The sequence below is a fragment of the Paramisgurnus dabryanus genome, chromosome 5 (assembly GCF_030506205.2).
Source record: "Paramisgurnus dabryanus chromosome 5, PD_genome_1.1, whole genome shotgun sequence".
Lineage (NCBI taxonomy): Eukaryota > Metazoa > Chordata > Actinopteri > Cypriniformes > Cobitidae > Paramisgurnus > Paramisgurnus dabryanus.
The window spans coordinates 27323262-27338229 of record NC_133341.1 but is presented as its reverse complement, the minus strand read 5'-3'; the positions used below and the strand labels follow the sequence as shown (position 1 = coordinate 27338229).

Sequence of the window (14968 nt, the reverse complement as noted above, 5' to 3'; positions counted from 1 at the left end):
TGTTAGGAACATAAAAACCTTATAAAATATAAAAATCAGAATAAGGACTTAATCGCAGTAAGATGTTTATATGACTTAAGCAAACATCTTCCTTCCTGTTTACATGCAGTTTTTATTTTCTGATTATTCGCTAGTAATTGTGTTTATTATTCACACAGCCCAATGCACAGCACAAATGATGATCTTACATATAGGTCTGTTACCTGCCATTGTTATAATTTATTTACGTTGACAAACCTGTTCATATGGACGTATTTTGTTATTCAGTGCTATGGTGAACACAGAAAAATTATGACAATGCCTTTAACAGTTTTATACGCTGCTGTTGCGTTTTTGGTTTTGTCAAGGCAAGAGTTGTGTTGAGTTTAGGGAAAACTTCCTAATGTCAAGTTTTAGATGCATGCCAAAAACACATGCACACTTCAGTAAGTGCGGTACAGGTGCGACTTAAGTGTTTAGGGGGGCAGTTTCCCGGACAGGGTTTAGATTAATCCAAGACTAGTAGTTTTTACAAACAAACCTTACAAAAAACAATACTGGTGTGCATCTTGAGACAAAATAATGGCACTGATTTATGTTAAGATAAGTCGGTGCAAGATGTTTTTAAAAAAAGGCAGCTCAAACATGCATTTTAGTCTGGGATTAGGATAAGCCATGTCCTGGAAACCGCCGCTATATGTTAAATGTGTTAACACCCTAAATGTGATTCATCCATGAGGGCACCTGTGTGAACTTCATACATCCACTTAAACCAAACTTGGTACCAGCTGCGTGAAAATAACTGGAAAAAATAATTGCAAAGCATTCATACAGTACATTTTTAGTGACCAAATAAGTTTTGTTCTTCTTCGTGCATCAACATGTTATACAAAAGTGTTATTTCTTTCTCAGGTAAAACCAAACACAGAGGCATTGCCTTCCCAGGAGCCTTTACCTATTGTGGGTGAGAAGCTTCACCAGGTGTTCCACAATGTTCTGGAGATCCTGGTGAAGATTATGGATGGATACTGTCTACCAGAGCCATACTTCAGTGAAAAAGTGAGAACAGTGATTGAGACCTCTTTTGGAAAAAGTATGGAAGTATCAAAGCATATTTTTGCATTCAGTGTAGAAGACTTAACCGTTCCTACCTCTTTACAGCTAAAAAAGTGGGTCGACACGCTGATGAAGACCCTCAGGGATCCATCTTTGCCTCTTCTTGAACTACAGGAGATTATGACCAGCGTGGCAGGCCGCATACCCATTACAGTAGAGAAGGCAATTCGAAAGGTCATGGCACAGTACGCCAGTAACATTACGTCTGTGCTCTGTCAGTTTCCCAGCCAAAGGGTGAGAGACAAATTAATACTGTATGCGTATCTGGAACATTACATGCATTAAGTCCCATCTTAGATGATCAAAGCCTTAATACATACAAACATGCCATTGATGAGTTATCGTTCTGATCTCTAACAAAAGTCCTTTGAGAAAATTTTATTATCTCAGCTTTTTGCTCAAAGTAATTTACAAGTGATTTTTCCAGTTCATTTCATTTTTTTCTCCAGATAGCAAATATCTTAGACAGCCATGCAGCCACTCTTCAGAGAAAAGCTGACCGTGAGGTTTTCTTCATGAACACACAAAGTATTGTGCAACTGGTGCAGAGGTGAGAAATAAAAGATTTTTAAGAGCTCAGGCTGATAATCCAATAGATCTTAGCATAAAGTATCATGCTTTGTTTATCAAAAAATGTCAGTATGGTCTTGTTTTTGTAAAGGTACCGTAGTGGCATTAGAGGTTACATGAAATTCGTAGTGCTGGATCTGCTGAGACGCTACCTGCAGGTGGAGACGCAGTTTCAGCAAGGTAAATGACAGATATTGTAACCTTTATAATATTGACAGATGATATTTTGTCCCTGGAACACAAAACTAGTCTTTAAGGGACACTCCACTGTAAAAAAAAAAATAGGCTCATTTTCTAGCTCCTCTAAAGTTAAACATTTGATTTTTCAGTTTGGAATTCATTCATTCGATCTCTAGATGTCTAAAAATGGACAAATTCGCCTTTAAAGTAGTCCAAATGAAGTCCTTAGCAACACATATTAGCTTACTAATGATAAATATATTTTTTATATATTTACTTTAGGAAATATACAAATATCTTCATGGAACATGATCTTTACTTAATAAAGATCATGATTAATCCTTAATCTTTACTTAATCTTTACCTAATCCTAATGATTTTTGAAAATCGATAATTGTGACACATTCAATGTATTGCTGGCTATTGCTACAAATATATGAAGTGTGACTGGTTTTGTGGTCCAGGGTCACATTTGTGTCTTACTGCTATTAAATTTAAGTTTTACCAGTAATAAAATAAAAACCCCCAACCTGTTTTTCTTCAAAAATCTTTGAAAACTTGATAATCTGGACAAATTAATAAATGAAAATATTTTAATAAGAATGCATGTAACTCTTTCTCTCTTCCATCAGCACATTATGATAAATGTGTGATCAACCTCCGAGAGAAATATAAGCCTGATATGACTCCAGTACTGGAGTGTATCTTCTCACACGCTCAGGTGTCCAAGAAGAACGTTCTTGTCATCATGCTCATAGTAAGATGCTTAACAACTCTATTGTACTCTGATCGAAAAATAGGTCTGAAGAGATCTCGGGCATAGGAGTAATGTGTCGAATATCTTATGTTTCAGGATCAGCTGTGTGGACGGGACCCGACCCTTGCTGATGAGCTCATGGTGATTTTAAATGAGCTCACACAACTCGGTAAAATGGAGAACTCTAAAGTTGCCCTCCGGGCCAGACAGGTGTGGACTGAACCTTAGGGATCATAACCTGTTAAATTGCTAAATTCCTGGTCAGGTGTAGAATAGAATACTGTATTTTCCAGACTATTAGTGACCCTTTTTTTTATAGTTTGGCTGGTCCTGCGACTTATAGTCAGGTGCGACTCATATGTAAAAATCAATTCATATGAACCAAGAGACACCATTACTGTTTACAACCGCGAGAGTCCGCTTTATGCAGCTCCTGTATTTATGTTATTCAGTAGATTCAGGAATGTGGAATGATTTCGGGAACTTTTTGAACTTGATTTGGCTTGTCTTGTTAATTTAGCCTATTCAGATTTCCAGGTATGTTCTGTATGCTATTGTGTTAGCTGAATAAATGCTGATGTTACTTTAACATTTACGGACACCCAGGCTGCTGTTCTGTGCCATTGTTTAGTTGAATAACTTGCCTTTCCAGATTAAATGTCTGTTCTTGGGCTTGGATTTTGTGAAATAATTTTCTAAATAAACGCGACGTACAGTATAGTCCATTGCGACTTATAAATGCTTTTTGCTCTTCAAAACGCATTTTTGACTGATGCGACTTATACTCTGGAGCGACTTATAGTCAGAAAAATACGGTAGTACTTTTGACAGTATACATGAATAACTTTTTAAATTTTGTATACTTAAAGGTGCAGTGTGTACCATCTAGCGCCATCTAGTGGTGAGGTTGCGAATTGCAACCAACGACTTAGTCCACTGCTCACCCCTCGCATTTGAAACACATAGAGAAGCTACGGTGGCGGCCACCGGACAAACATGCATCGTCGGAGACAACTTAGTAAAAACACTTTGTCCGTTAAGGGCTTCTGTAGAAACATAGCGGCACAAAATGGCGACTTCCATGTAAGGGGACCCTCACTGTATGTAGATAAAAACGTCTCATTCTAAGGTAGAAAACACATAACAGTTCATTATGAAAGGTCTTTATACACTCCTGATAATATAGTTTTGTATATTATATTTCATTTCTGTCAAGGGATCCTTCTAAAAATTACACACTGCACCTTTAAGTTTAGTATAGAGCAGGGCACACTCTGTACAGTACTGTAGTATCCCACAATGCAATGCATTCAATCGGCATTTTGATCATACTCGCAAAATTGTAAACAAAATTCAGTTAACGATTCACATTTTGCATCTTTTGTGCGCTCAAGTTTGTTATTATTTGTTAAGTTTGACCAACCGATGGTCGCGTTTTCTGTACGGTTATAGACGGGAAATGTGAACCGCCCCTTACAGTACATGATATTGAAGAAAATGCAATATGTGCTAATTTGCTAAAGGATACAATAAAAGGTATGCAATGCGATAATGCATTAAGTTTGTAAAGTAAATTTTCACTTATTAAAATATGTTTCAATAATAAACATCACATAACAAACATACATGTTTCACATTCTTTCTAATTGTTGATCATCTTTCAAATGTTTATCTTTTCCTACAGTGTACTTTTTCACGAACTATTTGTACAATGAGTATTGCATTTGCAGAGCAAAAGGTCATAGTAAGATAGTAAAGGTCATGGTTTGATCCTATTAAACACACATACTGATTTAAAATATATATGTTGTAATGCATTTTAAGTCGCTTTGGATAAAAACATGTGCCAATTGCATGAAATGTAAATGTAAACAAATGTAATATATAGATGCTTACATCTCCATATCTCTCCTTAGGTTTTGATCGCCTCTCATTTGCCCTCATATGAACTACGACACAACCAAGTGGAATCCATTTTTTTGTCTGCTATTGATATGTATGGACATCAGTTTTGTCCCGAGAACCTCAAGGTAAAGCATCACATGTTATTTTTCCTCATTGTCTAAAGGGTCAGTGACAAAACAGTTTGCCAAGATGAGAAAGCATCAGGTTTTTTTTAATGCACATAGTGTATTTATGTTAATTTTATACAATAAAAAATTACAATTGCACCATTTTATTAAAGTTAATATTGAATGGGCCAGAAAATGTCAAATGGTGTAACCGCCAATTGCGGCAAAGAATGAGAAATATAAAATATTTTATCCACCTTGATGGCATGTAACCGTAATCATCAAAAAAATTAATAAATTTAAAATGTCATTTGATTAGTTTTCTAAATGTAAATTTTTATGCATTTTTGTAATATTTATCCTGACATATGCTAAAAACTTAATAAAATAATTAACACACAAAATAATTAACATCACGTCATTGACCCTAAAACACTTTTACAAGTCTGACAGTAAGAAATCCTGCATCTGCAGAAACTCATCCTGTCCGAGACCTCCATCTTTGACGTCTTGCCCTGTTTCTTCTACCACAACAACCGAGTGGTTTGCATGGCTGCACTTGAGGTCAGTAGATCTCAAAAACAATCCCAGCTGGTCAGTGGTGTGTGGTCAGGACGTCCTGTAAAGTGTGCTTAATTTCTCAGGTGTATGTACGAAGAGGTTACATAGCGTACGAGCTGAACAGCCTACAGCATCATCAGCTGCAGGATGGCACGTGTGCGGTGGACTTTCAGTTTATGTTACCATCATCACATCCCAACAGGTAAAGCAGCATCTTTCTACCAGAATGAATTCATGTACCATGGTCACTTATTATATACATGATATTATACTTGATATAATATAAATTTATGTCTTGGGTACTCCGGTTTCCTCCCACAGTCCAAGAACTCGCAGGTTAGGTTAAATGGAGATCCCAAATTGTCCCCAACTAGATTTTCCCCAATTAATCCCCAACTAGATTGTCTATAGACTGTCTATAGATTAACCGCTTCTTGCCATGAATATAGCCATAGATGATGGAGTAGCGTTAAGAAATAATAAATAAGATAAAATGCCTGACAAAGTGAAAGATCATGTAAATGCCTTAAACTGTATTCTTTAAACAATCCCCTAGATTTACTGTATATACATTTTATTTTACATATAAACAATTACTAAGACTACATTGTAAGATATTTTGTAGCACATTGTCTCCTATTTTAATGCCATCTTTTATATGTTTCTTATCTACAAGAGAGACATACGTCATGCCAAGCCAGTCCAAGCCCAAACCCACGTAATACTGCCTCCATTTTCAATATCTCTCTAATGTATCTCAAAACACCAGCTATACCACATCCCTAACTTTGGATGAAAGCCTGGTTTGGGTTTCTTGTACTAAGCTTTAATCAAAAAAAAGTTAAGCCCGGAGTATAGTTCGTTTTTGTATACGTGTATGCGAACATCGAACGTCTGTGTACATGTATGAGTCAAATAAGCTTTTTGTTTATTTGACTCGTACATATACAGAGACATTCGACGCATGCACATTGCTAGAAAATGCAATGCATCTCCTCTATGAGCATGCACGACCTATGCGTGGTTACAAAAATTAGGTGGTGCACATACACTTGCTTATATATAAAAACTGAACTATACTACTACTAGCTTTAGGTGGATTGGAGTACAGCACAACACATCACATCACATCACAGATGGGTGATTTAATTGATCAATCAACTTGCTTTGAGTATATATAAAACATTTTCAAATGCAAAAAGAATTACGTGTTTACATTTACAATTAATTTATTTTATTGGGGTTCCTGTACCTCATTTGGTAGAGCATGGTGTTAGTCTTAAAAGTTTTTGGGGTTGATTCCTGGGGCACGCTTACTAAAATGATGTGTACCTTGTAATGCAATGTAGTCACTTTGGATGAAGGCATCTGCAAAATGCATAAAAGTAAATGTCATTATTTAATTTCGGTTTAATAATTTTATGATTAAGTAAAATTAAATCATAGTGACCAAGCCTACCTTTTGCATAGCTATTTTAAACACTCTGTATCCACAGGATGGAGAAATCTGTTCCTATCTTTTGTTTTTCATATTTTACTTCAAAATGTCACATTATGAAATTTAAGAGTTTGGAATGCTGTTGACTATAAATGTTGTTTATTTTTTCAACTAAGAGAAGTCAAAGCAGATTGGTTAATCATTCAAAATCACAATAATACTTTATTTACAATCTTGTCTACAGATACAGTTATATTTGCTTATTAATCACTTCTCATATAGTTTGTTTTCCGTTGCTTTTTCAACCTACTGATAATTGCATGACAGTTTATAAACAAACTAAGTTGTTTGAAAGTGACAGCTTACCCAAAAATTTTTATTCTGTCATTATTTACTTGCCCTCATGTTGGTACGAACCAACATATCAATTTCTTATTTGATCACAAATATCTTTCTTTGTGTTCAGCCGAACAAAGTAGGTTTGTAACAACACGAAAGTGAGTAAATGATGACAGAATTTTCATTTTTGGGTGAACTATCCCTTAGCTTTTAGGAGAGCAAAAATACTTCTAGTTAAAAATATTTTGCTTACAGCAGGGAAAATAAGTATTTGACACATCAGCATTTTTATCAGTAAGGAGATTTCTAAGTGGCTTATTGACACAAAATTTCCACCAGATGTAGTCATCAAGCCAAATATTGAATTCATAAAAAGAAATCAGAACATTTAAGTATACAAGTTGAGTCATAATAAATAAAGTGAATTGACACAGGGAATAAGTATTGAACACATGAAGAGAACAAATTGCAAAAAGGCATAGAAAGCCAGGAGATTGCCTGAAATCTGTCAGTATTGAGAGAGAAACCCTGCCCCCTATCAGTACTAATTGATATCAGCTGCTTTAGTCCTAATTGATGGCCTATAAAGGCTTCTCATTACCCAGGAGGCTCACAGGAAAGACTTCATGATGGGTAAAAGCAAAGAACTCTCTCAAGATCTTCGTAATCTTAATGTTGAATGGGAGAATGGTTATAGGCGCATTTCCAGAATGCTGAATGTTCCTGTGAGCACTGTGGGGACCGTTATTCGGAAATGGAAAGAGCATCACTTCACCATAAACCGGCCACGATCAGGTGCTCCATGTAAGATCCCGTTCCGAGGAGTCCAAAGAATAATCAGTAGAGTTCTCCAAGAGCTAAGACCCACAAACTTCAGGAAGACCTTGCATCAGCAGGTACTGTTGTACAAAGAAAACTATAAGCAGTGCACCGAACCGCAATGGCATCCATGCACGCTCGCCACGCAAGACTCCATTGCTGAACAAAAAGCTGAGGCTTGGTTAAAGTTTGCGAAAGAGCATTTGGAGAAGCCTGTGTATTATTGGGATACTATAGTATGGTCAGATGAAAGCAAAATTGAACGTTGTTTGGACAAGAAATGGCACTGCCCACCACCCCAAGAACACCGTAGCAACAGTTAAGTTTGGGGGTGGAAGCATCATGGTTTGGGGCTGCTTTTCAGCAAGGGGTACTGGCAGACATCATATTATTGAAGGCAGGATGAATAAAGAGAAATATACCAGGACATTCTGGATAAAAATCTACTGCCATCTACCAGAAAGCTGAAAAGGAAAAGAGGGTGGACAAACACAAGGCCAAGGAAACAATGAAGTGGTTTCAAAGAAAGAAAATCAAGTTGAATGGCCCAGTCAAGTCCCATAGAAAATCTATGGAGAAAACTGAAGATCAAAGTTCAGAAAAGAGGCCCAAGGAACCTTCAAGATTTAAAGACCATTTGTGTGGAAGAATGGGCCAGAATCACTCCTGAGCAATGCAGACGACTGGTCTCTCCATACAAAAGGCGTCTAGAAGCTGTTATCACCAACAAAGGCTTTTCTGCAAAGTATTAAATAAAGTGTTTTATTTAATATTTATTCCCTGTGTCATTTCACTTTATATATTATGACTCAACTTGTATACTTAAATGTTCTGATTTCTTTGTATGAATTCAATATTTGGCTTGATAGCTACATCGGTCGGAAGTTTTATGTCAATAGCCCATTTTCCCTGCTGTATATAATCATAGTAATAGTTCCAACACAGTGGATCACCAAACCCATGCTAACATTCACCTGCTTTAATTTCAGAGGGAGCAGTCTTACTTTGAACAGGTAGAGTAACAGCCCTCTCTGCCAACCAATTGGCCATGTGTGTAAAATACTGCATATTATGTATGCAGCATTGCATGCTGAATGCATCCATTTAATGCCTAAAATATGAAATGCCTTTGTCCGCCGTCTGCTCCTGTTGCTCAGCTATTAAAGCATTGCGTTAGCAGGGCAAAAGGTTGTGGTTTCGATTCCCAGAGAACAATACAATGCATAAATAATTGCTGCATTGTATAAATGCATAAATACAATGTATGTGTATTTGAGTGGGCATAGAAATTCAAATTGAAATGTTAATTCTTTTCAATTGGATTAATGGTTTACATAATTGTCAATTTTTGTCTTAAAAATTCCAAACAACACTAAATTACCAAAGAACGAAAAGCACGATTTCTGTTTGTCAGTCCATGTCATGCTTGTCTGTCAGATTTTAGATGAACTGCATTTTCTGTTATTGCCATATTTGTTTAAAGTTCATGCAAAGTCTGATATTAAATGTGTTCTCAGTTTGTCACACCACAGAAAAAAAACACAGCCAAGTTTGAATGATAAAAAAATGCCAAGTAAATAAAATAAGTGATTAAAATATTGGAAAAATTTACAGGATTCTCTGCTTTCAAGTGCTGGGCGCGTTGGTGCTAAAACCGTCTCTCTTAACTTTAAAATAACACTACAACCTAAATGGATGCTCGCGATTGTGTTGGGGCGGGACCATGCTTGGTTGCTTCAGTGTTTCAGCAATATATTTATAATTCTAACATTTATAATGTGTTCAGACAAACAGTTCTCTGAAATGACTTTACACGTACTTTGAAAAGGGACTATAGATACAGCATAGAAAATGAAGAGTTTGGTTCCAAAACGCAATAAATGCCATTTTTGAAAAAAATTAGTTACTGCCAAAATCAGTATTATATCAGGTCAGTCGTTAAAAGTAAATTCTTAATTTTACGCAAAATACAATATCCGCCGTGTTATTCTGTCATCTTTTCTCCCTTTTTTCCCAAAACGCAATAAACTCCACTCCTCCTTTTCTACAGAATGCAATAAATCCGCTCCACAAATTACAGCGCACCATTCACGCAATGTAAACAAACAATGGCGGCGCGTTGAGTACACAGAGTCCTAGTTTTCCTCATCTACTTTGTACTTCGTGATCAACAAACAAACAAAAACGAAATAATACTTTAATAGCATTGATAAACCTGTGTTTTTTTGTGACGGGAAAGAAACGTAAGCCATCAACATCTAATAATTTACGCAAGAGGCACTCGGGAGACGATCGCCTGTTCTCCCGACAGCATCTAGCTTCTCTTGTGCTAACACATTGACCCCAGGGGATCTTATGAAAAACTTTCCATAATTTTACTCAAACTCAACGAGAATCACAGCTGATCGCTGTGAAAAATGTTAAGCAACAACGTCAAGTATAACCGCGCACCAATGACAGTGTTCTTAAGATGACAAAGTAAGTATTTTGATTAATAATGTTTATTTTTTTAATCAGTGTGTACAATTGTTCAACTAAATGAATATAAAATGGCAAAAATGAATGCACATTTATACATTGATTCAATAGATTTATAGAATTTTGAAAAAAAAATTTGTCATGGATTTATTGCATTTTGTGGAAAAAAATAATTCGCTTTTATAATAAATCTTTGAAAATCAAGTTATTGATTTGAATTTTTTTTGTTTTTATAACCTAAAGATGCTATGTGAAAGTTTGTAACAGAAAATAGTGATTTTCATCTTGTCACTTTCTTGGTATAGAAAACACGTTTTTACCGAAATTTGTCAAAATGGATTTATTGCGTTTTGGAACCAAACTCTTCAAATATTTGTCAGTTCTAGTGCTTTTTGTGTCGGCAGAAGCAATACTATTGATGTACATAATTGATACCCATAATTCTCTCCTTTTGCCTGCTTGCGCTCTCACTCACAAACACATAAACACATATACTGTATGTGCATCCTTTCTTCCTCTCAGAGTTTCAGTTCCCGTGAGCGGTTCAGGGGAGTCAATGCGGCGACAGGGCAGTGATCTCTTTATGGAGGGGGCGCTGTCACCTCCCTGTCAAAGGATGGGAGCCATGGTCGCCTTTCATAGCTTTGAGCACTTCAAAAGGTGGAGACCCTCCCTTGAATTTTTGTTATTTGCTGTTTTTCCACATAAAATTATCCTACATGATGTAAAGAACATTCTGTGAAAAATAACCTTAATATCTTTTACTCTGAGTAAGGTCATGTCAAAGATTTCACAGACAGGGTCACATTTCTAGTTTTTATTATTAAAAAAAACAATAGAAAGTCTTGTTTTCAGAGTATATAATTTGAAGCATTTTAAAGTTTTATATCTGATATGTTGTGTAATTTTATCGTAGATGTTTTGATGAGGTGATTTTTCGCTTCGCTGATCCGTTGTGTGAGAGTTCTCTGTTCTCAGAGACATTTCCCAATTTCTGTGATGAGGATAACTGTAAGGTGAGACACCGGTTCTTTATATTGAAATCCTTTCTTTTATCAACACATTTTTATTATTTTTCCGCCATTGACGAGTTATCTTGTCAATAATGCTTCCTAGCCAAAGACAAGTTTTTATAGAAATCCATATTTCCGCTATTATGCACTAGGGTGCGCTCTTACCCACCTTACAAAACACTATAGCATTTATGGATCAAAGCAGTAAATACTCTGTGTATGTTTTGCTCATCGTTCTGAAACTGAAAAACTGATCTCACAAATGCAATTATCTGTTTTTTCAAAATTTTGTATTTTTTAAGAAACCTACCTATGTTTGAGAAGTGATAGAAAGAAGTTTTTTTTTTAAAAGCAGAGGGTCTGTTCTTTCATCTGATATATTATATGTTTATATTTAAAGAAGAACTTTTATGAAAATCATAATAAATGCTGGCGCTGGATGGCAACTTTTTTTTTAAATGTTAACGAGGAAAGAGTTAATCTATTGCAGTTTACATTGTACTCACACTGTTATTGAGATTAATGCACATGCTGTGTCTCTTTTTGTCAGAACCTGAAAGAGAACCCCATTCACATCATTATGGTGTCCATCCAACAAGCGGACACTGAAGATGATGACGCCCTAGTTTCAGCTTTCACAGCCTTTGCTCAATCTAAAGTAAGATTATAAACACAATGCTGCTGTAGGGGAGAGCTGGGCACAACCTAACACTTTTTGGTTTTGGCTCAATCATTCAAAAAATATTTGAGTTTGATTAACTATATTTTTACGAAAGCAACACACACATCTCTGCTACAAATGAACATTTGAAGTTTGTTTCTATTACTTACCATTCTTGGACAATTACACCAAACGTGACAGAAGTGCAAACGTTACAACTTACCCCATAGGTGGGGTTCATTGTAACAGGTAGGGGGTTAGTTGTAACACTTGCTAAAAATTAAGTTTGCAGGCAAATTTTTTTTAATACCATTTTGTCTATATACTTGAAGTGAATATTGTTTATATATCAGTCTATAATAGACAGGTATCCACACTGTATTCATTCATCCAGCCCTTTTCTAACAATAGTTCAATTATAAATGGATACAATTGTCTAAAATTGTGAGGAAAAGCAGCACAATTATGACAATTTGTTTTTTATATGTGAGCCAGTCTGTATTAACCATACTACAGTTTCAAAATCAAATTCTGAGAGAATGAGGATCAAAGTCTGCTTTTAGCCATTCATTTCATTATGATTTCAATCTTTGACGTGACCTTATTCAATCAATATTAAAGATATGAACAAAAATAAATGAGACACACGATTATTTATAAGACAGGCATATTTATTTTGTTGGCAGCCAGTAATCTTTGTGTGTGGACTGTTTAAAACAACGGCAAGAATTACGCTAACGTTAGCAGTTTTCATATCGTAAGTGCTGAGGGGTTAGTTGTAACACAGCGTTACAATTAACCCCGCTGGGTCAAAATATTTTCAACCCCACCAAAAAAGTTGCTAAGAGCTGCAGGCATATTTCAAAACGGTGCTATGTTTTAGTCAACAAGACACAGATTAATATGACATAGCATTGGATTTGGTATCTTACACACCCAACTTAGAAACCGAAAAGAACATAAGATGAAAAAATTTACTTACATGCCACCAAAACACTCGTTCATCAATAACGCTCTGGAAAAACATTATACATTTCCAAAACGCTCAACCTTGTGCAACAATGTAAACAGTCTGTGTTACAACTAACCCCGCGTTAGTTTTTGCCCTGCCACCCCTACTTGTTGCTGTTTGTGAGGGTTCAGTAACTCCCTTTGTTTTTCAGAGAGATCTGCTGCACGAGTACGGGATCAGAAGAGTCACATTTTTAGTTGCACAAAAGGTGAATACAAATAGACAAATGTGTGCAGCTGTTGGTCAGTTCAACAACAGAGATAAAAATTCTCATTGTTTGTTTTCCCACTCAGCGAGAGTTCCCGAAATACTTTACCTTCAGGGCCAGAGATGAAGTAAGTGATGCTTTCAGTTTCAAATGATTGTTAAAAAAATTTAAGTTATTGTGTAACTACTGACAGATATACATTGTCCTTTTCTCTTTACATCTCTCTGTAGTTTCAAGAAGACCGAATCTATCGTAATCTTGAGCCAGCTCTGGCTTTCCAGCTTGAGTTGAATCGAATGCGTAACTTCGACCTGACGGCCGTGCCCTGTGCCCACCACAGGATGCAGCTGTATCTGGGTGCTGCCCGTGTGGAGGAAGGGGCAGAGGTCACAGATTATCGTTTCTTTATCAGAGCCATCATCCGTCACTCTGACCTCATCACCAAGGTAACCATCATTCCAGTTTATCTACCTATACTATGCCCTAAAAGTTTGTATGTACTGCTTTTGTAGTGGGGGAGTATATACTTTTGTGTGCATAGCAAAAAAGTATGCAAGTACTGGGACAGCCTAACCTGTAACGAAAATATACATATTCTTATGTAATGTTTATTATTTTGTTTTATTTATTAATACAGTGAATCATCAGTTATTTAATTCATGAATTCAGTGTAGCATCACTAAACTCCTCCCTCTCGAAATAAGTTTACATGAAGTGTACATGGATCTGCACTTTGAATTTTCACTGGAAATAGTAGACCATCCAGGTACTGAAAGGATACTCATTTCAACATACTACACTAATTCTACTTTCAAATACAACAGGTATTCAGGTAGGATGGATAGTATCTGAATTCGAACAAAGGGATTGTTTTGTGGTTTAATGGATTTCAAACCATTTTAAATACATTTACAAATCTTTTTGTGCTTATACATAACTCTTTCTTTGTAGGAAGCTTCATTTGAGTATCTGCAGAATGAAGGAGAGAGACTGCTTCTTGAGGCTATGGATGAACTGGAGGTGGCTTTCAGTAACACACCCACCCATACCGACTGCAACCACATCTTCCTCAACTTTGTGCCAACAGTAATCATGGACCCTTCCAAGGTTAGTTCCTTTAATACACAATGTTATAACCTAGATTTCCTCTTTAAAAGACCCACAGAAGTGCCTTGAAATGCGCAGCTTTGTTCAATGTGATTCATTTCCACGGAGACAGGAATTTATGGTGTGTCAAACTTATGAACTGTAAACTAACTTTAAACTATTTTTACATAATACACATAAAAATGAACATTGAAATATCCAGTAACCTAGTTTTTGTCATAATTAGCACAAAAACACAAACTTTTCTTAGCATCTCATTGTGACATTGTTGTAAACTAGATTATTAGTGGTGTATAAAAACCTTACATAATGAACCCTATTGTTTTATTACCTTAAAAGGAGCTGTTTTTATCTGCATACACCGTGGGTCTCCGTACATGGAAGTCGCAATCATGTTTTTTACAGTAGCCCTAAACGGAAAAACTGTTACACTGCAAAAAATGACTTTCTTACTTAGTATTTTTGTCTTGTTTTCAGTAGAAATATCTAAGAATTCTTAAATTAAGATGTATTTTCTTGATGAGCAAAATGACTTAAGAAAATAGCAGCTTTAAACCGGTTCACGGAACGAAAACCAGAAACTTTAAAAAATATATTTTCCGGAACAGAATCGTTTATTTAAAATAACCAGTTAATACCATTATTTGTTTCGTTCTTCGACAAGATTTCTGTGCACTACTCGGTGAAGTTCACTTCCGGTCGTCGTTGACTCATCTGA

General features: G+C 36.0%; 1 protein-coding gene across 7 annotated transcripts in view; it reads left to right on the top strand.

The window, feature by feature from the left end:
• The window catches only part of acacb (acetyl-CoA carboxylase beta), a 47452-nt gene that overhangs the window by 16260 nt on the left and 16224 nt on the right, over positions 1–14968 (top strand). For 5 of the 7 annotated variants that reach the window (XM_065250765.2, XM_065250766.2, XM_065250764.2 and 2 more), the window contains 18 exons: positions 892–1038; positions 1141–1329; positions 1545–1645; positions 1757–1845; positions 2478–2602; positions 2699–2812; positions 4519–4632; positions 5089–5178; positions 5259–5377; positions 5852–5893; positions 8761–8784; positions 10772–10909; positions 11166–11265; positions 11813–11920; positions 13087–13143; positions 13229–13270; positions 13374–13589; positions 14095–14250. In XM_065250765.2, coding sequence (XP_065106837.2) covers positions 892–1038; positions 1141–1329; positions 1545–1645; positions 1757–1845; positions 2478–2602; positions 2699–2812; positions 4519–4632; positions 5089–5178; positions 5259–5377; positions 5852–5893; positions 8761–8784; positions 10772–10909; positions 11166–11265; positions 11813–11920; positions 13087–13143; positions 13229–13270; positions 13374–13589; positions 14095–14250 — 1971 coding nt within the window. The remainder of the gene's footprint in view (positions 1–891; positions 1039–1140; positions 1330–1544; positions 1646–1756; positions 1846–2477; positions 2603–2698; positions 2813–4518; positions 4633–5088; positions 5179–5258; positions 5378–5851; positions 5894–8760; positions 8785–10771; positions 10910–11165; positions 11266–11812; positions 11921–13086; positions 13144–13228; positions 13271–13373; positions 13590–14094; positions 14251–14968) is intronic. The other 2 variants (XM_065250767.2, XM_065250768.2) reach the window with 2 other exon arrangements.